The following is a 25,819-nucleotide window of genomic DNA, read 5'->3' on the forward strand; positions in this document are numbered from 1 at the left end:
GGATGGCACTGCATTGGTGGTTTTTATTGGAAATCCAACTGGCACTGGGTGTTTGGGGTTTGCAGCGTGATTCAAGTGCTGGTTGTGATGAGCACAGCTGGAATCAGGGCTGTGAATACAGACTGTCTCCACACCTGGCCTTGCCTGTGGCTGTCACCCTGTGCCTCTCCAGCAGCTCATGATCAGGTATGGCAGCAACAAAATTTCCCTCTCTTGCCAGGACAAGCTGGCATGAGGTCTTATGGTCACCTTCTCCAGCTGCCAGATTCCTTTGACTTGCAGGAACTCTTCCCATGATATCTGAGGCCCCAACAGGATCTATAAATGGGTTCATTCTTTCATTCAGCCTTGCAGGTTTCGTTTGAGTAAACACCCTGTGGAACAACCACAGCAGTTCCTTATTGTCCCTCTTGAGCAGAACACCTTGGGTGCTGTGCTGCTTCCAAAGTCAGCGTGGGCTTTGCCCACCATGGGCTGCCCAGTGGCCATGGGGGAAGCTGGAGCATCTCCCAGACCCTTGGTGGGCCCTGGCCAAGGCCTGGGCACAAAAGGGCCTTTGTTCTGCTGGACTCAGTGCCCTGGGGCTGCTGCTGCACAGCTCCCTTCCTGACACCCCAGACATCCCTGCTCCTTGCCAGGTGGGTCAGGGTGCTCAGCTGGGAAGAGAAGGGGCTGGCACCTGGGTTTCATGTGAGAGATGCTGCAGTGGTGGGTGTGTGTCCAAAAACCTCTGGGAGCAGGGGATTGGTTCCCAAAAGCAGCTGAGAGCCTGAGTGTTGCTACCTTGGAAAAAGAACAAAATCTCCCCCTTCAGCAGACCTGAAACCTCATTAGCACAAGGCTCCATTAAGTGAGCACTGCACGTGCTGCAGGAATGATTCCCTGGGGGCAGAAATAAACAGACATTAAAAACAAAATTAAAACAACTCCCACCAGTTCAAACAGTTTGAGATTTCAGTGCTCCTTCCCATCTCTCCCACCAGCAAAGCCTGTTCTCCTGATGGCAGGTACAGGTGAGGGACATCAGGCAGCCTGGGGAAGGGATGGGGTCACAGCCAAAGGCAGGAACAGCCCCAGAGCCCGGCAACAAGGGGCAGCTCGAGCCCCAAGCCTGAGTCTGGGGGAGCTGCACCTATCACAGTCCTCATTATTTTATTTCAGCTGATAAAAATAAGCTCAAGCAGGGCCCTGGCAGGGGGTTATTCCTTCAGCTGTGAGAGGAGAGCAAGAGAACAGCTTCGGGCTCAGTGCTGGGGGGGAAGCGGATGCTCTGGGATTGGATTAACCCCCAGCACCAGCAGTGGGAGGGCAGCGGCTGCCAGAGCTGTTAATTACTCATCAAGGAAACAAAAAGAGATGAACAGGACCTGCCTGGGATTAATTGAGCCCAAAAGCCCCCCCAGCTTCACTCCCTCACTCAGCTGCCTCCTGAGAGCAGAGCCACACGCATCCCTGGGCTTCTCCCTGGAGTGCTCCGTGGTCCTTTACCTGCTTTGAAAGGATTATATTCAATTCCCAACTGGGTACTGATTCCTGTTCCTGGTTTGGGCTGTTTCTTTGCTGGCATCAGTGCAGAGACAGGCCCTGGGATGAAGGACAGCTGTGCCCAATACCAGCATCCCAGTCTGGGGCATGGCCTGAGTATTTTTTGGAGGGAGGCATGATGCAGGGGCAAACCACTGGTTGCATCCCATATCCTGATGCTCACTCAGGACATTCAGGGGCCCCAGCACTATGGGTGAACAGATCCCACCAGCCTGGCTGGGGCTATCCCAACCCAACCAACCCCTCCATGTGTAGGAAAATGGGAATATTACAGCTCATTCTGCTACAAAAGGAAAGACGAGCTGGCTCTGCCTCATGGCACATGGTGCCCTGGACAGTGGGCAGGAATTGCTGTAATTTGATATATTAGAGCATAACCCCACTTCTTGTGCCCCCAGGACAGGGTGAGGGCAGGTGAACATTGACACACCAGCTGGATGCTCCCCATCCCACACAGCATTGAGGGCTCTCAGCTTCAGCATAAGGAAAAAGGTGATTTTAAGGGAGGTGGGGAAAGGGGCAGCACTGGCTGTTTTATATTCTGCTACCGAAAGGACAGAGGAAATGAGTTTTCTTTAAGCAAGCTTTAAAAGCACAGGAAATATCCTGGTTATTTCAGGCCTGTCCTCGGTTTACCCCTGGGATGGGAGCTGGGTCAGGCTTCAGGGGCTTAACCCAGGTGGAGCAGGGTAAGGACAGGGTTGGGATGGAAATGGGAATGAGGGTGGAGATTGTGATGAAGATTAGGGTGAGGATGGGGCCAGGGATGGAGTTGGAGATGGAAATGAAAATGAGGAAGGATGGGGCCAGGGATTGGGCTGGGACTGGGCTCACCTGGGACAGGTGCTCAGCACTGGGGAATCACTGCCAAGGGATGCTGGCAGAGGGACAGAGCACATCCCCAGCCCATGAGTGGAACATTCACAGCAAAACACAAAGGTGGCATCACTCTTTTGTCTTCTTTTTCTAAAAGGTGGAGCAGGACCCTGCACAGTCCTCTTGACACCCCAAACAGAAGGGACACCCCCCCATTTCCAAGAGACTCCAGCCCAGCCTGCTGGAAATGTTGGATCCAATTCAGGTCAATTAAAGTTGAGTTTTTATTGAATTAAAGTGTGAAAGTAAATACAGCCAGCCCAGTATTTGGGCTGCTTTTTTTTTTTTTTTTTTTTTTTTTTTGATGTTGATTTTTTTTCACCCCACTCGTAAAAGTGATTTAGAAGGCAGTATGGATTCCTGGGCTGGAGGAGACCTAGGAGATGGTTCTGGAGCTTGGAAAGGACATGGACACGTTCCTTACACCTGGGCAAGTGTCAGCAGTAGTTCGGACGTGAGGAATAAAAGTGGTTCTGGCAGCAGCAGCCAGGTAAAATCCAGGAAAATAGTTGGAAAGGATTCCTCATGGGAAGCACTGCCTTGGCTGGGGAGTCCAGGTTGTCTCCAAGGCTGCCTAAGCCTGGAAGGAGTTGGCTTTTGAGCTCCAGCTGGGATCAAACCCCTGAATTTGCTCTGGTCAGCACAGTAACTCACATTGGCATAGTCCACTGGGTACAAAAACATTCATTAAAACAGGTCCCACGTGGGCAGTGTCCCACCAGCCCAGGGATCACCAAGGCCAGAGCAGAGGAGGAGCCCAATGGGGCCTGGACTTCCTCCCCATTTTTAATGCCTCTGCAAGATTCTTTCCAAAAAGCTCCCGACTGCGGCTGGCTGTCGAGCCGAGTATTTTTAGCAAGTATTCATGTGAAACTGCTCAGGATCATAATTTGCAATGTAAAGTTAGAGGCTTCCTCAAAAACTCAGAGTAAGCAGATTTGGGTCAGCAGGACTTTGTGCTGATTGTGCTGAAAGGAACCATCCAGCCAGGTCCAGGGGAGCTACAGGGGCTGGAGCTGAGCACTGAATTTTCCGGGTAATAAACCCCCACTGTGCCCACAGGACCAAAACTTGAAATCCTTCCATGGACTGTGACCCTGCAAAGTGACAGATAAATAATGTCACATGGAAATAGTGGCATCCAGCATGACAGTCACCAGGAGTACCCGCTGCCTGTTTGGGCTCACATTTTCCCCAGTCTCCCTTGGCCTCTTTTTGCCATCATTGATCCTTGAGCAGGAGGGAAAAGCTTTTAGGAAACAGCGTTAATAAATCCAGCTCCTCACCCAGGGGTGCCCAGAGAAAGTGAAGGGTTTAACACCCTGTGCCCAGGGGCTGCAAAGCTCTGTCTGGGTGGGAGTTTTACTGCTGTGAAGATGCCACAGCAACCAACCCAGGTTACCTGCACCCAAAGAATGAGGGAGAGGAGTGTCTCACATTTTTAATTATTTAAATAAAGAACAGAAGCATCTCTATAGACAGGACATGACTGGGCACCATGTGCTTCATTTTCAGCATGACAACATCTCATTTTCTCACACCTCTGTGGCCCAAAGGAAAACTCTCTATGATTTTCCTGCTTCCTCAGGGTGAAGGAAACTTCTGTCTGAAGCAAACAACCAGAGTAAATTGAGGATGAAATGTCCCAGCCCCAGAAGGGATTTTTGTCAAGGCTGGGTTAGCACCTACCAGCTGATGATTTCCATTTCTGTCCAGTTCCTTACAAGTGGGGCAGCAAATGCCACTTACTTTAGTATAAAATGGGCTTTATGTATTTAGACTTTGTCATAAAGGGTTATAATTAAAATTTCACTTTTAAATGGACTACTTTTAAACTGTGAATCCATAAAATATGTGATCAATTGCGATGTGAGACCTCAAGGGCTGCCTGCAAGCTTGGTGCAAAACTCACTTTTAATAGAGATTTGGTAACAGAATTAGAACTGCAGCAACTGAGAAAAAAACCCCAATACCACATGGGTACTGTTCTCAAAATGGCTTTTTCCAGTTACATTCTGCTTTTACCAGCTGTTATGGGCTAAAAAAAGTCCTACATAATCATAAATGTTAATAAATACAGTACAAGTACAGGGCTTTTTCTCCCTGTTTTGCTGCCATTCTTTGGGGTTCATATTTTATAAGCTCTTTTCTGTACCACAGATAACAAGTTGTTTGGTTTTTTCTTTTCCCCTTTCCCTTGTGAAGAAATACCTCTGCAATCCCTAAGATTCTTGCTTTGGGACTTAATTTTGTCTTCAATACTGAACAACTCCTAGAGCTATTAAAAAATAAGTGCTCAACCCACTTAATAATTACTTTTACTGTGTTTTGAACACACAAAACATTAGGGCACCATGCAGCCTTGTCACTGTATGCATCTGCAATGTACACTTATGGGTATTTTCAGGCAGCAGAAGTACTTTTAGCATTTTCATGTGGAAAAAGTCAACACCAGGGAAAGGCACAGCTCATCAGCACCAGCTCTGATGAATGGGTTTGTTCTGCCTTCCCTCAGAGCCAAGGTTTAAGCACTGGGCTCATCCCAGGCCACATCACAACACAGAGGTCCAAACCCTTGGAAGAGTGAGATCCTTTTACCTGGATTTACTTCCCAAAGTGTGTTACTCTGTGCCTCTGTTGGGTGGAACGACACAGACTGACGACGTGAGCAGCTCTGATTGCAAATAAAAAAATCTTTATTGCATCTTAGAAGCAAGTCTTAAAAAAAAATGAAAGAAAGAAAGGGAAAAAAAAAGAGAGAAAGAAAAGAAAAATTTTCCATGCACCTACATCCTTGGGACTGTCACCAGAAAATGATGAACATTGTAAGACACAGACTCTATGCTAGTTGCAGTTCATACTCCATACATGTGTAAACAATGGTTATTTCTTCTACTGGAATAGCAATTGCACTGTAAGATCCCATCAAACGTGGCAACAACCACCAAAGCCTTGGGTTTTCTCCACTCCTTCACTTGCCTCCATTTCCCAGAGTGCAGGTGAGGTGGAACTGAGGGCAATGGGATGAAATGGGACTGGAGGATACGATAGAAAAATATATTGTTCGCTGGTTTTTATTTTTTGTTTCTGCTGAGCAGGATATTTACAGGTACACAGGTCCCAAGAGATCATCTGCTTCAATGACAATGTCCAGTCACTGTCTAAGTCTCAGTGTAAAGGGTTCCCTATCTGGCTTTAAGGCACTTTATTTCGTGTATTTTCTCTTAACCTTGCTAGTTGTTAACTCATAGGGATCACACTTTCCTTGTATTCAGTCTCCTCATCCCCAGTTCCTCTTAGAATACCAAAAAAATTACTAAACTCACTGAAGTCATTCCAAAAATGTTAAAGAAATTTGGGGGGAAAAAACAAAGATTAATGAAAAAATATTTTAGAAAGTAATCTTTGGAGATCATTTACTATAAGTATGATGTACACTACCTTATCAGTGAGAAGATGCAATACATTCCTAATATATATATATATATTTACACACGCATATATATATATATAAAATATTAAAATGACTAACGGATATTCAAGGAAAGGTCAAGAACCTAAAACAGTGGATATTAAATAAATTAACGGTCTAGCAGATACAGAAAAAAAAAAAATCCCAAAACAAAACTAGCAATCAAACGTAGTAATTGTTCCCATTAACATCACGGAAGGAAATGGATGCGGTCGGGCGCGGGACGCTCGGCGCTGAGGAGTTTTCCAAGTTCTCCTCAGGGATCGGGGATTGTTCCTTGTGTGCTGTGGTTTGGCTGCCAGAGATTCCCATTCCCAGCCCCTTCCCCTCCCTGGTGGCGGGGCTCAGCCTGGGACAGAGCCCATTGCCCAGCACGGATTCCCCGCGCGCTCCCCGGCTGCGGAGCGACACCAGCACAACTTCCACAAGGACTGCTCGGATCACGGCTTGTGCTTACGTCCTTCACTCGCCTACAAGTGGAGGTTACTTTTAAACTGAAATCATCAGCTATTAGGGAAAAACAAAACCCCTCCTGCAATTACCACCCTTTCGTCGCCACAGCGACTCGGATTTTCTAACGCAATTTGAGAATTAATGGCTAATCCTGAACCAAAGGAGCAGAATCTTTGCACGGTAGCAGTCACACCAAAAACATTTAGACACAGCGTTTTGTCACTTGGCTTTGCACGCTCAGGTCCACATTTACAGAATCCCAGCCATGAAAACGGCAACGGAAACGGTAGGAAACAATCTTTTGTTCATAAGGAAATTCTAATTCAAGTCAGATTTCCACTGATCAGATAACTCTTAAACAATATTTTTTTTTTTTTTTTGTTTGAAGGCAAATATTGATCACAGTTTTGTTCAAAACCAAAAACACAACAACAACAAAAAAAAAAACCCAAGGGCCTTGTTCTTCTCAAAACGAGCACTTTGTAAGAAAACAACGATGATTTCTAAAATATATCCTGTGTGGTCTTTTAAAAGTGAATTATCAAAAAACATTTTCCCAAAAATAAATTAGATAATTAAAAAAAAAGTCTTTTCCAGCATAGCTGGACATTAGGCTGTCCTCACTGAGCCATTAGTATTGCTGCTTTTCCCAAAATTTGGGTCGTTTTTTTCAAACCATATTTCAGCCAGCTGTTGTGTGGACCCATACGTTGAAGCTTTGGACCCCAAGCACATTTTATATTGTTTTGGATCAAGATTAGGGTCACAAAAAACAGGGTGATGCACATGGACTACTCCAATTTCTTGGCTTCTGAAAGTTTTTAAGCCAGCTTGAATGACTTTGTTAAATAGATCTACGTCTTCAAGGCCCCAGCCTTGGATGGAGACATCAAAGCCACCCGCTCGAAGAAGGTCACCTTTGTAAATACAGGTGATACCAAAGCCATAGTTCCTCCAGAAACCTGTTTTCTGAGTGAAGGCAAAATGATTGTCACTAGGAACCTTTCCACTATAAACAATCTTTGGATCATACTGGCTAAAAATGATGGGAAAATACACTTGCTGACCCAAAACTGTGTTGGCTCTACACCGCTGAAGGAATTCTGTGGTAAACACTAAGTCAACATCACAGAAGAAAAGTAAAGACTCGTTCTGGAACTGAGAAGATCCAACTTCCAAAGCCAGTGCCCTTGAGAACTCCCCTGACACCGGCAGAACCTGCATGTCAGCCTTGGGGTATTTGGAGTGGTAATCTCTCATCAGCTCGATCTGCTTCGCTTTGTCAGGGTTGGAGTTGGAATTGAAAAGCAGGACGACCAGCTTGACGTTCTGGTTTGGAATGAGGCACGTCTTTTCAAAATTCCCCATGAACCTTGCAAACATGTCGAACCGTCCGGAGAGAGGGATCAGGATGTTGATCTTCTTGTCTTTGAGCTCCTTCCTTTCTGCTTTGGACCTGCTGAGCTGGAAGGGGACAAACATCTTCAGCGAGTTGGAGAGGAAGGACAAGGAGCCAGAATCCTGGTTGATTTTGCTGGCCAGCTCTTTGGCATCCATCTCTTCGTGCTCCATGAACTGGATCTTGCTGAAGGTCTGCTGCAGGTAGGCGTGCCTCCTCACGGGGACCGTCATCTTCTTCCCCTTGTGCTTCTTGTAGAGAAGCAGCAGGTCCAGCACGTACTCTGCTCCGTACATGGGGTTCACCCTGCGGTATCCATACTGTATTTCCTTAAAATCAATGATCCTCCCCCGCGTCTTGGCGTTGGCGTTGATCATTTCCATGACCTGCATAACGATGTCATCCAACGCCTCGTGCTGGGACGAGTCCATCCCTCGCCGAGGCGGCTGCCCGTCGGCACCCGAGTACAAATATTTTCCCGTGAGGAACTCCCACTCCAGGATCTCCTCCCGGTGGCGGGGCTGGAAGCGCATGAAGGAGGGCGGCATCCCCAGCTGCAGGTCCTCCTTGTGGATTTCGGTGTTGCTGTACTTGCTCATGAGCACGATCTCGCGGTGCAGCTGCACGGTGCGGTGCCGCAGCTCGGCGATCTTGCGGCTCAGCATGTAGCTGTGCAGCCTGTACTGGTACGGGGGGTTCTTGTTGGGGTGCAGAGTGATAGCTCGGTGTATTTTGCTGTTCCTCAGGTCCCGGATGTAGCCTTTTTTGTTCTTCTCGTAGTTCTCGTAGAACAGCTGCTGCATCTAGGAGAGACAGAGAGGAGAAGTCAGAGTCTCGGCAGAGCTGACCCTGTGAAAGTTTGCCCACGCAACCCCGCTGGGAGAGAATTCCCCCTCGCTCACAGGGCCAGAAGGCTTTCTGAATAAGCTGTTCTTGGGTTTAGGCACAGGTTGTAGCAATACCGGCTGCTATTCAAGGAAATTAAGAGGATTATTCATTGTGAACTGGTGAAAGAAACATCTATCATGGATTTGGGATTACTACAGCCCATTCTAGAGGTATCACCGGCGGCCAAACAATTCTGCAGTAAGTCCATTGTAAGCTCATTTCTTCACAGCAACACAACATCACCAGGAAAATAACACCGTGAAATGTTCACTACAAAACTCTCATTATTCATTTGTTTCCCATTGTTTTCATATTAATAATAAAGAAGAATAAAAAGGGATGCCGTGTACATACTAAGCAAATCTTACAAGACCTCTTCCATTATACCCAAATACTATTTAAGCATTAAAAATGAAGGTTTAGGCATTAAAAATGCATGTTGCTGAATGTTTTAGTCAACATGCCAAATATGCTACCTCAAGTGCTGCAACACAAAGCTACAGCTGTCATCTTAAAATGTCAATGGACAGTAAAGTGCACCTGAGATTCCTAGAGTTCCAGAAGTCAGGTAATACAGGATGCATGCATACACCAGAACAAAAACATCCTTAACATGGCATTTGCTATTTCAAAACAAGGAGATAGTGAGCTAAGATTAGATTCACAAGTCTTAGGAAAGCAGACCAACCAGCTTTACAGTCCTCAGTAGCTCAGGCAGTAGCTGATATTGTCCAAGGCAAACCAGGATGATAATGTGGAAAATAAACTGAAAATAAAACCTTTACACCAAAGGTATATACCGACTTAGATAAAGGAAATTTAAAAAGACCACAGGCAGATTCTGTGTCACAGCAGAAAAGTCATCAACCTGCCAGAGCTGACACAGCACCCTCATTCAATATGGGATCCAATCTCTGTTCCTGTGGAATCTGCCACAGGAAACACAGCAATAAAGCTTGTGTAAAAGGGCTGTACAGGTCAGCAAAGAGCCAAACTCAAAGAACCAGGGAGAAGATCTCAAATATGATGGCAATCAAACAGAGCACTAAAAAGAAAATCACCAGCACAGAAACCTTCCTTTTACCAGCTGCTCAGAGCCAGCACAAGTCCTGTTTTATTAGGCCTTGGGTTGCAATTTCCCCATTATTGTGGACAGACACAATCTCAGGGATAAACTTACACCTGGATTTAATTGCTGCTATCTTAACAAGCTGGCTGTGTGCATGCTGAAACCTGACATTCGGCGCAGCGCCGCCGACAGCACGGAGCAGGCTGAGCCCACCGGGAGCAGGGATTTTAATCTGAGCAAACGTAAATCATGCAAAGGAGCGAGGGAGGGATTTCAGCAGGGCTGAGAAAGAAAGGACGTTTATTCCGTGGGTCACCACCAGTCCCCCACCCCCTTCTCCTTCAAGTTCACCTCCTCCCGCTCTCCCCAGGTGATCCCTGCTGCGTGCACGCTGTCTGGGAGCGATCCAGGCCAGAGGATGGATGGATCTGCACAGCAACCAAAGGAGAACATCTTGGCCATGGCCCCTTGGCAGGCCTCCGATGAGCTGCCTGTCGAGATGTGGAATGTCCCTTTAGAAGTCATGCAAGATTTACAAGAGCGCTACGGGCAGAGGTTAGCTGGTCTAATCCCACGTCCAGCAGAGTTATCCAAACTGAATGAACCTCATGCTTTCCCAAGAAACACATTTTTTACACTCACCCAAGAGACTGTTCTTTATTTGTATCCCTGTATTGTTCCCTCTACTAATAGCTTTATTTTTTTTGGTCACTTTGAACCTTTCTGTTGCTGTGAAGGGCTCTAGGAGACCTTAAATCACAGCCACTTAGGGTCAGTCCTGTGAGCACCTTTTACTGCAGTGGAGAGCTCCCACGGGAAGAACAGGATCAACCCAACACTGCAGGACCCCCTTATTTTACTGACAACACTGACCTATCCTCTAACACTATACACATATAAAACTAGAAGTATTAAATGCATATGGTAACCAATTTCACTCACAATTTTAACAACTATAGCAGAGGCTTTTCCAGGAGTCCTGTGACATCAGATAAAAATTCTTAAATCCATTATTTAAAGGAAAAATTGACAATAGGATTTAATTTCAAGTCTTGTTTTGAATTTATAAGACAACAAAATCAAGACCATTCAGCCTGAATGCATTTACTTCAGAATTGCTACCTAGGGCATTCTGAAGAGGAAACCATGACAAGCAGAAAGGCTTTCAGATTACACAACGAAGTTTTAATAGAATACTGATGGGTAGGAAAATGTTATGAAACTTCCCAATGGAAGTAAAGATAGGAACCCCTAGCAAACTGCACAAATTAAAATTAAGAAGCATATTTTAAAGCTCTGGCTTGCCACTCAGGAGTAACCTCTTAGATAGACCAGTTACCTTCTAATACTCCTTCCTATCCATTCCCAAAACTAGCTTGCTCCAAAAACTGAAAATAAAACATCTCAGCAAGCCTTTACCAGGGCTTCAACACAAAGCAATTCACCACTGAAACATCCATTAACATCCACCTTGCTCCAGCCAAGAAGGAGACAACTGCCCGAGCCCTGCTCCAGCCAACCCTGCGGAGCTGCTAATGAGAAGCACCACAGTAGCCAGGTTTTTATATAATCCCATTTTTCAGGAGAGTGCCTTGCCAGGCTGGCACGTTCCACGTTTTTCCTATGAAGTCTCCCCCACTCCTAGCCCAGTGTCCCCCCTGTCCCCTGGCATTCCACAGGCTGCAGCAGCATCCCGCAGCTCCGATCCCAGCAGGAAGCACAAAGAAGGGTACTGGAAGGGGTTAATCAACTCCCTACAGGGAGTACAAGGAGTCACAAACGATTTCTTCACAGTGACACCAAGAGCTGCACACAAAGTCCAAGTGGCCAAAGGAGCAGTTTAACCCTTCACGGGCCGAGGCAAGGGCAGACACTGGACCAGTGCCACAGAAGGGCTGCGAGGCTCCAGAGCTTTGTCCCAGAAACTAGCCCCACATGGATTCTGTCTGCTCACCTACAAACTTCAAGGAAATGAGCAGTTCCCTCCATTTGAGCCGTTTGACAGCTCCACCAACCCTGATTTGCTCAAATCATTAAGGCTCCCCAGCACTGGGTTCAAGCACTAACAAGGGCAATGCCCAACTATCACAAAACATTGCTAATATAATTTCTTACCATATTTGGGTCCAAACCACTATCCTAAATATCACCAATTAGCACACACTGGCTTTTGACTCCACGTGACATTGGACAGCCATAAGGAAAATACAAAATCATAATTAACTCTCGTGTACATCATCCATAGGTGGGTGGAAAAAGGCCACAGAGAAAGGAATACCTGTGATTTATTTGCTCCTCCCAGTCACTTAGCACACACGTGGGGAGTGACAGGAGCCCAGGATGTGCACATCTCCCACAGACATTACGTGCCAAATTCTCCATGGCCTGCTACCAGTCTTGAGAGCTGAACTCTTGCAAACTCTTCTTCTAGTGAAACCGGTTTCTCTGTGATTCTTTTTTTTAAAAAAAAGAACTTTTCATGGATATTAATTTTGCAATGATTATATTCTAAGCATGCTTTATTCTAGTGCAGAGCACTGAGAGCATAGGGATACAAAGAAGAGCTACTCTTTATTGACCACTATTTACTCTAGACCTGTTGAAGCCTTAAAAACCCTAATGTTCCCCAAACCATTAGAGACTGAATGTTTAAACTGTGGTACAGCTGTTGTGGGCACTGCTGGCTCATGTCCAAAAGACCAACTGAAAGGAGAGAGTGTTATGTTCTTCGTTTTAAATGAAGAAGTCTTTTGCAGGCCAAAAAAAAGTGTACTGGAGAAAATGGACTTTAAAAATAAGACCAGTTTATGCAGAAACTGGCCTGCAGCCACAGAGCAGCCCCCAAGGGCTTTCTCTCACAGCTCCAGATTGTGCTACCAGAGCCCAGAAAACACAGCCCCACAAGCCTCACGAAAAGCGATCATGGATCAGACATGGTGTATGGCAGGTTTCAAAATGCCCAAGATGGGTTTCAATACAAAGCCCAGCTAATTAAAAGCCCAAATGAAGGTTAATGGCACCTAGCTCAGAGCACCTCTGTCAGGAGGAGATGAGGATGTGGGTCCCAGTGTGGAGCTCTTCTGCCACAGGAGCGATGCAGGTGCTGGGCCAGCCCCCACCCTGCCCCACAGCCCTGCAGCCAAACCCAGGCTGGATGCTCATGTCCATCTCCTCCTTCCAAGGATGTGCCACAGCTGATGGCAAGGGGGCAGCTCCTGTTGGATGACTGAAGTGAGATTAAATTCCTTCTGCTACCACATCCCAAGGAACTGCACTAGCACCATCTTGACCCTTTGTACTGATTAACCACAACAGATCTCCAGTTTTCTCATTTATACATCACCAATACAGCTCAACTGATGAAAAAATTTGCCAAGGGAAAGGAGCAGCGGGGTTTTGTGACTTCCCTCTGCAGGAGGGGAAGACTGTAGGGACCTCCTGGATACAACTCTGTGTATTCAGGGTTCTTTCTGTTTAAATCCTGATGCTTTATAACACTGACATGACTGAAGCCACTGCTTCAGACAGAGCTATTATGGTGGGGACAAACACAGGGAAGTAATGGATAAACACTCATTTCCAGTGAACTTGGCCACTCGTTCGTGGCTTTAAGCTCCCCAGTTGCCACTACAGGAAAGGATGCAGGAAACACCACTCGGTGCTGGGAGATCAGACTTCCCTCTCACTAGCAAGTGAAGCTTTGAGCTCTGAACATGATTAAATGATGTGATTCTTCAGACAAGTCACTTCTCACACAAATTTCATCATGTACTGCCAGTTCACGTTCGCTTTGTTTCATAAAGAGAGGCAAGAAAATCATCCTGAGCAGTCAGTAGTTGAAATTTCCATGGCTGGGGTAGCAGGGGCAGATCCAGCTTTGACCTCTGGGTGCAGTAAGCCCAGGCAAGCTCTGAAGCAAGAGGTTTATTCTGCACAACACAAATACCTCTTCTTGTATGATCCTAAATGGAACAGTGCTGGTCTCACTCAAGAGCCTTGCAGTGCCTCCTGCACCACTCTCCTCTCCAAAGTATTCCAGAAAGGAAGCCAAGAACTAAGGCAAGTTTCAAACACAGCAAACTCAAGGTCATTGAATTCCCAAGGAATCTGTGAATTAGGAGAGTTACTGCTGGAGTTCAAGCTTTTGTGAACCATACCAAGTAGCTGTTTAATTAAACAACTGTTTTTCTCCCAATCCTTTCTTGTTTAAGCAAGTAGAAGAGCTTAAAAATTACTTATTCATTTACAGTTTCTCAAACCAAGTAGCCTTTAAAGTATTTCCAGCTTGGCAAAGGAAAGAAGAAAACCTGCAAAAATGAATGGGCCTTCAAAACTGGCATTGAGTTCCTCACCTCTGACCCTGAGCTCCACAATCTCATTACCCAAAACCTACACGTGGGAGCAGTCCAAGGCACTTGGGAACTGAGATCCTCCAGCTAGGAAGCAGAGAAATTCCCTCCTCCTGGCCCTGCATTAAACTGAGCTTCATCCTCCTGGTCTAAATGAGGATACAGAAACCAGATAAAACAGAACGTGCCAGTTAGGATATTTAGATTTAAGTGTGTAAACCTTAGGAGAGCTGGATGTGATTGCAAGGTTTTCCTCCAAAAGGTTCTGATTTGACAGAAACAAAACCAAGTAAAATACCACTAAATATTAACAAATGTTCTACACTACAGCTATTGAAGAAACAGAACATTGTAGGTGCAAATGACTAATTGTCATTGGGATTGCCTGAGAAACTGTAATCAAAAGTTGCTTCTAACATAATTTCCAAATTACGAGTCCTGGTGCAAACTGCTGCTCCTCACAAGGCTCGCCCTTGCTCAAGTCAAGGCTCTGACCCATGGGGCAAATGATTCAGCTCTGCCTCTCCAGCCTCTGTCCCAGATCCAAACAAAACCAGGGATACAGTGACTCCCTGCTGATTGTTCATTTAGAGGCCAGACTCAGGGATGAGGCCAGATTACTTGCCCACTGAATCTGCTGCATCTCAGCATTTCTTTTCCTTGTTGTCAACTCCACACTTTTACTCCACAGTACAGGCAGAGCACAAGAAAACTTGTTTTTCATTATGAATTTCAACAGGCCCATGAAAGCCAGAGCCACAGCCTTGGAAGTCTGCATCTGCTCTTCCTCATGCGAAGTGTTAAGATTCCAGAGGAGCAGCACATGACCCTTGAAGGGGAGTTTCTTGGAGATGATGAGCAGAAAGCTTCTGAAACCCTGGCCAATATATTTTGGATGCTAAAAACAGAGTTAGAGGGCTGCAGCCTCCTCTGAACACAGACTACGGAAGAGAAGACCTCTTCTGGACTGATTTTCCACCATGTGTTTTCAAGAAGCAGTAATGTAATCATTTAGAAATAGTTTTGTTCATGGAACTCAAAGATTCCTATTTGGGAGCTACTTTCCACATCCAGTGGTTTTGTAGGAGCAGTGAGCCATGATGGATGAGGAGCCTTTTTGGTCCACTTGGCAAGGCTACCAAAAGCTGCTGCTTAAAGGGGAGCAGAGAAGAAACCTCTGCTTGGAGAAATTTCAGCTGCAGCCCAGGCAGCCACCCACCATCTCAGCATCAGCCCAACATCAGAAATCCAAGCTGGAGCAGCTTAGTCTCTGCCAGATTGGATGGGGACAGCAGTGATCCTGCATCACACACCACCCCAGATCTCTGCCAGCACGATTCTGCAAGGAGCCCAGGGGAACATTGGCTCCAGTGGGTCTGTCTGCAGACCCCTCCCTGCCAGTCCTGCCCACACCAGCACAGCTTGCTGCTGCTGCAGGATGCATCAGGAACCTCCACCCCAGAGCAGGCACAGGGGGACAATGTCACAGTGACAGCACTGAAGGACAGGGCTGAGGCAGTCAGCACAAAGCTCTGAATCTCTCTTGAGCCTTCACAGGAGATTACTGTGAATTTAATTAGGCAAAGATTCAGCCTCACAATAGCTGCAGTTCTTCCCTGCATGTAAAAAGGTGGGGGTGTATTTTAAAAAACAGATTCATTTGCAAGACATTCATCACTTCCAGCTTAGGCAGAACCATTTTGGATGAGGAGAGCCAAAGCCCCATTTTCATGGTAACAAACCATGCTATCTGTTTCTGATCCCTTGAAAAGATTTGTGTCAGGAATACACCTTTTGGAAAGGGGCAGGAAGGAAGCTGGGAATGCTGAATTAAATCCCCAAGACAAGGCCAACTGCTCAAGTGCCTGTGTCAAAGCTGCAGCCCCTCAGATCTGCAGTGCCAGAACAGCCTCAAAGAGAGAGAGCATCTTCCATAACTTCATTTATAAATCCATCAGCATTATGCTTCCCTAACAACTGATGGTAAAAGCACTTCACTGCCAGACACATCAGTATCAGCTGATGAAAACTGACAGAAAACTGGGAATATATATACCATTTCTAATCCCTCTGCTGGTGAACCCTCCTCCCAGATGCCACAACAGCCTCTCCATGGGTGCTGCTGTGCCTCTGCCAGGCGAGCAGCTGGAAGAAGGGATGTTGCTCAGGAGGAACTCTTGAAACCTCAGCCCCTTCCAAATTGCTGATGGCCTGTCCCTAGGAGGTGGCAGCTGCACAGCTCTTCATGCTGGTGGGGTTATCTGAAGCACAGAACCAGTCAGCATTCAAGTAACACTCCAAGAGGGCTCCCTGTCCACTTGGTCCCGCTGGACCATCGAGGTTCACTCGTGTCTCACCGGTGTCACCTGGTTTGCAACAGCACAAAGGACAAGGTGCTGGTGAATCACTGCAGCAACTGCATGGCACAGCCATCTCCCTTCCAGGCTTGGATTTCAGTGAGTGCTCCAACATGGTGCTCTCCAGCTGCTTTTTCCAGGGACATGCTGAGATACCCGTGGTTGGTGCTGCTGAAGGCTGGTCTGCTCCGAGCGGGGCAGGAGCTGGCAGCATGAGGCAGTGCTGGGTTTCCTGCTCAGGTCTGCTGTCAGCAGTAACCACAGTCACAGAAATCACAGAATATTCCAGTGGGATCATTGAGTCCAGCTCATAAGTGAATGGTCCATACTGGGATGAAACCCACAGTCTTGGTGCTATTAGCACCATGCCCAACCAGCTGAGCTCATCTCAGTACACCCCTCCCTGGCATCCAGCAATGAAGCAGGAGCTCAAATTAAGCTGGATTTAAAGAAATCTCCTTTCACTCCTGTTGGAAGAAAACTAGAACAAGCTATGGAATTCCCTACAGATCTCCCACAGAACCAATGCCCAGTACAGACACAACGTTTGTGACACAAGCAGAGGGTTTCACTCCTCTTTCACCCGCCTGCGAGCTCAGAGCAGTTCTTCCTTTTCCATCTGTTTTTTCAGCCAGAGCCACCATTTCTGGAGCTGGTTTGAAGACTGCCTACAAGGGCCTGGACTCAATCACCAGCTTGTTTCACACGGGGAGCAGTGCAGGGTGACAGCTTCCAGGGCTCACCAAAGCTGCACAGCATTGTTCTCAAGTGTCTATATGAAACGCGTGCACTTTTTTTTTTTTGCCCAAAGAATTGTTTAGCAATTGCTCCAAGGAGGGGAGGAAAATAAAGTCACAAACCCTTGTTTTATGTGGAGAAGCCACATGTTTCAGTCAGCCCACGAGGATCCACAGCTGAGCCCTGGCCTGGGGATAGCAGAGCTTTAGGAGGCTGTGATGGTAACAAGCACCGTGCAGTAACGCAGCTGCTGCAGAAAGAATTTCCAGTGAGATGATGATTGCACAAGGGTTCCTCTAGTGCTTGTACCATTACCACGCACGACTTACAGCCTTCCTGCTCTTCTGTGCTGAGCTTAAAAACAAGATCTGCCCTTTGTCTCATCACTGGAAAACATATGTACATCATCCAGCGTAGACGTGGCACTGCCAAAACCATTCCATGACAAGGTCTCTGCCTCAGACAGTTCTGCCATCTAAAGTAAGAGCAATACACAGCAGTTTGGTTATAAAATACACAGCTCCTTGATCAATAAGGGATCAGCAGGCGAGGTTCACCCATTCAGAGGGTTGATAAATCTCCCAACAATTTGCCTTTCATGCCCTGTAACCCAAAAGCACCATAAATTGTGCATTAATAGCTCTAACTACAAAGGTCACCTATTTTTCTTGCTTGCTTTGCTGAAGCACAAGGGATAATATATTTAAAATAAGTCACTTTTTCGGAGAAAGCAGTGACTTACTAATTACTCATTTGGATAGGGTTGGCCAGGTGGGTTCAGATTGAACACCCTGGAAAGAAAAATGGTGAGAGGAGGGAAAAGGTTATGAAAGAAGGGAAAAACACTGCTGAACATGCACAGGTCTGGGACCAACCCATTCCTCTGTAGTTTCACATAGCTCAGAACTAGAGGAAGGCAACATCTTTCTAGGCAGCCACAGTTTTTATTGTCCTCCTGTCAGTGGAACAACTTTCTCATTATTAAAACGAGCTGTCAGGCAGACTGGCATTTCCCTCCTCGCCGTGTCCAAGTCAGCCCGTTCGTTCAAATATGGTTAAAGATTTCACACAGTGTTGCTGGCTAACTGTATATGGTCTGAGGTTTTCTGGAAGTTTGCTGTCTGGCACAGTTTGGATGAGGAACAAGCAGCGTTACTCTGCAGCACTCTGTAACCAAGTGCCTCTTGCATTACACACAGTCTGTCAGAGCCAGGGGTTCACCTCCACATGGGTGTTCAAGCCTTGCTGATGTTCACCATCCATCATCCAGCTCTGACAAAGAGAATATTCAATTGCTCCCTTTGTAATGCTCTAAATTAAAACAGGAGATGTGGATGCCGATAAATGCAATTATGCTGAATGTAAATGCATTAGAAATGGAAAGGAAAAAACCACTGTTTCAAATACTCCCCAGCTTGGGGAAGGATTTGCTAATCACACAACACAAGTGAACTCTCTTTTGAATACTAGCCGCACATACAAAGAGTTTTTGGGTCTTTCTAGGGTTTTCTTTGCTTCCAACCTAGAGCACACTTTGTTCTGCTGGCTGCAACCAAGCTGGCACAGGTGCAGTTTTGGTAGAGCAGACCTGGCTCCAAACCTTGTGCCCATTGCCTGCAGCCACCACGGCTTGGTCCCTCCGTCCCTCCAGCTGCCAGCCTGCAGCCTACAAGCCTCAGCTTGCACGCAGCTGCTGCTTCCTTTCCCTCTCCCTTGGCCACTGCAGCCTTTCTAGATTTAGAAACCAAGCAGCTAAGAGGAATTTATAATTTTCAGTAGTGACTTTCCCATACTCCACTGACATTATTCTGCTCATCTGGGAACAGGGGCAATGGGAGATCTCCTGGGTGGGTTTGCCTGATGGGTCAAGGTCCTGCTGCTTCAAGCAACCTCACGTGTGCTCAACAGAGAAAGGCAGGGAGGAAGGAAAAGCCATTGCTGTGAATGCAGAAGGAGCTTTAGCCAACAGATGGAGAAGGCCAGTGGAGTTTGCAGCTTCCTTCAGCAGACAGCAATGCCTTGTCTTCTTACGACCCATTTTTAGTTGCTGATCGAGGACATTTCAGGGATTTGACTCATGAATAGCAAATTACTTGTGCTGGCTTTGCCAAAAAGCCTTCTCCTTGCTGCAGGAAGCCTGGGCTGCTTTGAAGTAGCTCCTGAACCAAGACAATTTACAGCCTGACAGCTTAAAGCTGCATTGAAATGGGCCCTGGTGTCCTGGGGGTGTCATAAATCACCGGGGCTCGGAGGCGGGCGGGGCAGGGTGCATGGATGGGGACTGTGTTCTTCTGCTGTCCCACAAAGGCACGGCCACGAGGGAGCCAGAGCCCTCAATGGGGCTTTCAGAGGGACACACAGGACTACTTTCTGCTGCCCTTTCCTCAGCCCTCTTCCGAGATATACTTGTACCATCTGAACTGCAGGTTGTTCCCGAGTTCAGTGAGGTTTTGAGCTGAGCTAATCCAGGCTGTGACGTGCACCCCACGAGCAAATAGGTGCCCCCAACTCCTGGCCAAGAGCAGGCTTGGGAATCTCTCTGAGACCAAGCTTTGGGGACAGGCTCAGCCGGTGGTGGCAGAGGGATCCACTGCTGATTCAGTCCTGGGGGCTGCACCTTGTGTCAGAAAACCAAACAGGTCCTGACACATTATTTGAGTCTTGAAATAGCAGCACTGCTCAACGCAGCTCATCTGGCAGAGCCCAGAGCACCCCCAGAGCTCTGGGTGGGAGGACAGCTCTCACTCAGCTCAAGGACATCTATCAGGGATGTCCTCCATAGCCACAGCCCGATTTGGGATGACCAATCCAGCAGTACTTTGCTCTAAAGCCTGCAGAAAGAGCTCTGCATGTACCCCAGGATTCTCACCCCCGTTTCATGGCTGTTTTGCCCATCCCCATTTGGGGTTTTCCATCGCAGAGCCAGGGAATGTAATGCAGGCTGTGGGACCGTGCTCTTCATCAAGCCCTGCCTTTGCCTTGTCTTGATGTGAATGCCAAAGTCAAATATAATCCACCCACCCAAACCAGATGTTAGAAACCTGTCTGTCTCTCTTCAGCTGTCCTCTGAGGTCTGGCTTCCTGTCAAATGCTTGAGGCGAGAGTTTTTTTTTTATTTTTAAGGCAATGATAATATGTTCAAAGGCTCTTTCTTCTGTTTGGAGAAAGCAAATCTACACCTGGTCCAGAAGTGCTTCAATACACAGCAGCAACTAACAAATCTCTGCCTCTGAGAGGAGTTTGGCCACTTGACTTTCAAAATAGTTGTTTCCTCCCTTCACAGAAATTTTAACAGCTAATTCAGTAATGCCACAGGAACACAGGTGACAAATTCAGCCCAATCTGTTCAGGGTGCCACCTTTTACTCAGCAAACCATCACAAGAGAACTTGTATTCTCCCTTCTGGAATAGCATTTATTTCTACATATCTCTAAGCCAGAAGAATACAGAGATGATCTCCTGGACATTTGTTTTCCATGGAAACAGTGCGTAGTTGGATATTTCTAACAGATAAAAAAGGAGAGGAACAAAGACAGAGGGGGGGTAGAAGGGAGAAGGACAGCTCAGACCTGAAGGGGCACGTTTGCAGCACTGTTGTGTTGTCTCATAGTACTTCTTAAGCAAGAACCTCCTTTTGGGTACTTTATGTCCTAAAAAAACCTCAGCACGTAACAGGAGTCTGTGTTGCGCAAAGATGAGAGATGGAAAGCATTATGCTGACCTTAAAATGTAGCTCAGGGGCCTGGTACATCACAGACTGTTTAGTATTAGCATTATCCAGAAAAGCACCGAAAAATGCATTGCAGGATATTGGAGAAATCTATATCCGGATATTAAAACTAGTATTGAGTAAACTGTGAGGAGTGACTATCACAATATGGGCAGACCGCAAGCTTAACAAAGCCTAGGAAATAAAGCACTGTGACTAATTTGAAGCACATTAAAAGAAATCACATACAAACCCCACTAAATCCATCAACTCCCAAGGACACTTCTTTGCCTTGTTTAGAAGGGGTGAGGACACAAACACATGAGATTTACACAACATGTTCTATTGCTCACTGCTTTATGCTGATTTCCAACCAAAGTACTGCCTGTTCTCGAGGACTGGGATTTCACACTTGGAGGATTTCTAAGAAAGAGGTTTTATGGCTGGGACTGAAGCGACGTGGCCAGAACACAAGGAGCCAGCAGAGCCGGTGCCTGCCTGACGATGCCTGCCCACCACAGCAGCACTGTCCCCTGGCAGCAGGGATGAGTCCAGGTTCTGGGACCCACCAGCAGAGAAACAGCATCATTTTAGCAGATGGACAATGTTATTTGCAACGAGCCAAGAATTAGGTCAAAGAAAACCTTCCTCCCCCTGAAGTGCTGGGCTCCCTGCACATTGATTTCTCCTGTGGCGTTGCCCTCCTGTCCACTCTGCAGGGGACAGAAACCACCCAACCCATGAAATGTCAGCCTCTCCATTTTGTCAAAAGGCTAAAGGAAAGTAGAACAACCCCACAGCATCAAAAAACCCGCATCAAAACCCAGCCCTACCACAACATCCTTCTCATCTTCATCCCTCAGACAACACGCACTGTACTGAGGCTGGAACTGTCTTGAAAGGACATTTATCTGCTCTGCTCTGGGCTTGCTTTGTGTTCCACAGGAGAGCAGCTAGACAGGGATCAGATGGCTCAAGGCCACGAGAAGTGTGTGGTCACAAGAGCTGATGGTGGCAGCAGGAGCTGAGCAGTCTGTACAGACACCGTGCTAGGTGCCAGCCTGGAAATTTCCTTACAGGAAAAGAGATATATTGGAGACTGGAAAAGAGCAGATGACAGCAAGAGGTGGTAGTTTATGAGAGTAGTTGAGACCACTGCTAATAATTAGTGCCCTGAATGCTGCAGAATGCCAGGAGGAGTGAACTTTGTGAATCATGATGCAGGTTTCTAAGAGATGCACTAATTCATGCCACTACTGAATGATATCAAATCCAAATGTCAAGTCCACTCCAAACCCAGGATCACCTAGCCAACTCTAGATTCAGTTTCTTTCTTCACATCCAAGTTACAAAAACCATTACCCTGACATAATGGTTTAGGTTTTAATAGCATTAATCTTTTGGCCATAACCATGAAGGAAATAACAAAACAATAATAAATCTGTAAGCCTCAGTGGCAAGCAAAAGAATGTAATCTTGATTCTCTTGTCCACTAAATAATTATGCTTACATCATGCTAAAATAGAAGTCTACATTCTGCTTTCTGTTTTTAAAAATACAAGGAAGAGATCAAACTGTCCATATATATGGAATTATAAAACCAAGCCATATATCACCCAGACCAAAGTATGTAATCACGACATAACAAACGGAGTTTAATACTCAGCGGAAACCACAGCTCTGGAAGACATTTAAAGGAATATTTCCATTTTCCTAGGTACTATATCAGGTTCTTGGCCAGACATTTTTGATTGCACTTTACTAAAAATACAGTCCTAGTTTCAGAAGACAAAAATTTTCGAAGCATGACGAAATGTGAAAGGTAATTGCAATGCACCGCTGAGCTATTTTATTACATTATCTAACATCTTTAAAGAGTAGATTAGCTCACAGTGCAAACATTCTGGTTTCCCTGATGTTTGAGTCCTGGCAGCAACACAAGCAGCAGGAAGAGCCGTGCCTGAAGACAGGAGAGTGGTGCTAGTGAGCTTCTGGAGCAGCTTTCCTCAGCAGAACAGGCAGCACTTCCCATCCAAGAACAGCATGGAAGAGCTGCAGCCCCTTTGCTGAGGCAGTCTGGGAAGATTCTGGGAGAGGTGTGTGATCTCCTGCCAAGCCCTCCTCAGCAAAACTGAAAGAGCCAAAGGTTTATCAGCACCAACTGGGTCTCACTGCTGACATAAACCAGGGGGGAGCTGATTTGAGAAGCTGCCGGAACGCACAGCCCCAGAAGTACTCAGCAGTGGGCAAGCCTCCACCTCAGCTGCCTTCATTTAATCCTAAATTCTTCCTACCTTCATTTAACCCTAACTTCCCACCCTCATTTAACCCTAATTTCCTAACTTCATTACCTGAAGTCCCTACCTTCATTTAACCCTAACTTCCTACGTTCCCAGAAGGAACAGCACAGTGCTAATGTGATAACACCTGAAGAACTAAGGCTGCCCCAAATCAGAGATGCTCAGCTCTTAGGAAAAGGACACAAGCCTGGTGAGAAACAGCAGCTGTGGAGAGAGCAGAAGGGACTTGCTACACCTGCAACAAATAACTCACTGCAGTGGCTGAGATTTGTGCTCCACAAATCCCTGTTTACCTAGGAAATCCATATTTACAATGGCTGTGGTTACATGTTCCTGCTACTCCCTTTGCTCTCCCACCTGTTACAACCAGGAGCAGGGGGAGCCTCGTCCAGCTGTTCCATTATTCCCAGAGATTTCTCCCTTCCTCTTCACTCTCTGGCTGGTTTGTCCAAGAAACAGCTCTGGTTATGCAACAAAAAGCCATGAGAAAGAATAATCACTAACCAAACCTCTGCCTCCTTTGTGCAGCCAGGCTCACAAACTGACTGCTCCCCTCGTCAAGCACAGGCTCAACTTCTAGGAAACCAGCATGCAGGTGGGTCCAGAATGGCATGGGATGCAGGGAATAAGCAAATGTCCCTCAAGAAGGCAAAATGGAGGAGAAATTTTTAGGTCTTTAGGCAAAAGTAGACAGTAGCTGTGTGCTGCCATCACCTAAGTATATGACATTGCAGTTTATTGCTCCATAAAACTCAGTTTTAAGCTCAGTTTGCATCCTGAAGGCTGTTTGCAAGCAGCAATTTAAATGCAGGGTTTCAAACATGATGTTACAAAACTGAAGATCCATTTTAGACAAGATTGAATGAATTGTATTTTGAATGTTGTTTTTTCTAAAACATGTACAGTCTGCCATAAAAACAAGTGAGAGAAACTACAGCCAGAATACGAGGTGTCAATGGTCAAGCATATCCTCATTAGAGGGTGGCCAAATGATATTTATTTAAAGTGTTACGCACTATGAATTAAACATTTATTTTGTGTCACCCAGTAAAATATCTGAGCCTCATTTTGGCAGCTGTGCAAATTCTACCTCGACTGCACTGATGACTGACTGTACTTCTTTTGACTTTCATACAGTCTTTCTTCTCGTTTTAAGAGAAAAACCTAAAAATCAAGAATGCCAAAAATGCAAACATTTGTGTATCAGCCCATGGTATGCAAAAGGAGGACGAAAGCAGATCACCACTCACGACATCGTCTCTATTAAGGTCGCAGATGGAATTACAGCATGATAATTAAAGTTCTGGAACACTTGGCAACCTTATCCTGTAAGAGTGACTCTTCCAAAAGATCTGGGAACACGGACTTTCTGTTCCTGGATCGATGGCTTAAACAGGGAACATATTAAACATCATTTGGAGATCTGACCATCAGTTCCTTCCCCCACTAAGGCGAGAAAGAGCCTCACAGAAAGAGGCTTAGAAACCCCTCAGAGATCCTCCTGCCCAAGGTGGCTAAAACTAGAGATGACACTCCACAAGAAACTCACGTCAGCCTGCTATTAATACTTACCCAGTCTGAAAAGTGTTTTGGCATGGTTTTAACAGGATTGCAAGATTTATTCCATTTGAAATGCTCTCTGGACCACACGGCAGAGCAATGCTGCTCTGTGTCACTGTTCCATTGACTCAGCAGTAGAAATGTGCCACTTTTTCTACTCAGAACAGTCCTGGAGAGCAGAACCAGCCTCTGCTACGTGAGGGACAGCAGTGGCAGATGGCAAAATAGTCAATACAAAAACTCTAACAAGAACTGAAATAGGAGCTGTTGACAGCTACTTCCATTGGGCAAGGCACATTCAAAAATCACGTTCTACAGACCAACATTTACTTCAGTGCCTGGCACAGAAAAGAATGGTCACTACATGCACTGCCCATTGGAGGGTTTATGAGAGATAAAACAGGAGAAACAAGGAAGGAAAGGGACTTAAAAGAAAGTCCAAATTTGACCACCAGGTGTGTATGGTTCCTATCTGATAACATGTAAATAAGGTTCCATATTAATTTGAAGGTGTAAGAAGATCCGAGAGCTGAAAACAAGGACACCACACTATTAAAGTGGCAGCCTCACCCAAATGAAAAAAAATGGGCAAGATTATATACCACTGCCCAAATGCTCCAACCTAAAAATCAGATTAAAGCCTATTAAAAAAAAATAGATGTATTTTAAATAAAGATTCTGGAAGCTGTTGTACCGAGCATCCTACTTGCTTTACATGTGACCAACCATCCTGTCTGGACCAGACCCCTAAATTATCCATACAGATCATTACCTTACACAACTGTCTTTATCTTTCTCCACTTGTCCCTACCACTCATAGTCCTGTATTAATGAAATTTTATTTCAGAGCTTCAGAAGATTCCAGCAGGACAGGGAAGGTTTGGTGTTAAATGTAGTTCTGGTAGCAAAAGATATGAGTGGAGAAGGTCAGGGGACACGGGGGCTTTGCTCTGAGAAGTTGCCAGCAGACCAAGTCCCAAGTAAGATATAGATATTTTTTTTTTAAAGAGGTCTGGCTAGTTATCCATGGTGAAGGTCACTGTAGGTCACCAGAGCTGATGTCAGGAACAATTCTTATCCCAGGGCAGATGGGAGACTAAATCC

General features: G+C 46.1%; 1 protein-coding gene across 1 annotated transcript in view; it reads right to left on the reverse strand.

Annotated features, from left to right (window-relative positions):
- Nucleotides 1-5,094: 5,094 nt before the first annotated feature.
- The window catches only part of CHSY1 (chondroitin sulfate synthase 1), a 74,796-nt gene continuing 54,071 nt past the window's right edge, over nucleotides 5,095-25,819 (reverse strand). Inside the window, exon 3 of the mRNA XM_021552637.3 lies at nucleotides 5,095-8,548. Coding sequence (XP_021408312.2) covers nucleotides 6,956-8,548 — 1,593 coding nt within the window. The 3' untranslated portion in view covers nucleotides 5,095-6,955. The remainder of the gene's footprint in view (nucleotides 8,549-25,819) is intronic.

Source organism: Lonchura striata, chromosome 11 (genome assembly GCF_046129695.1).
Source record: "Lonchura striata isolate bLonStr1 chromosome 11, bLonStr1.mat, whole genome shotgun sequence".
Lineage (NCBI taxonomy): Eukaryota > Metazoa > Chordata > Aves > Passeriformes > Estrildidae > Lonchura > Lonchura striata.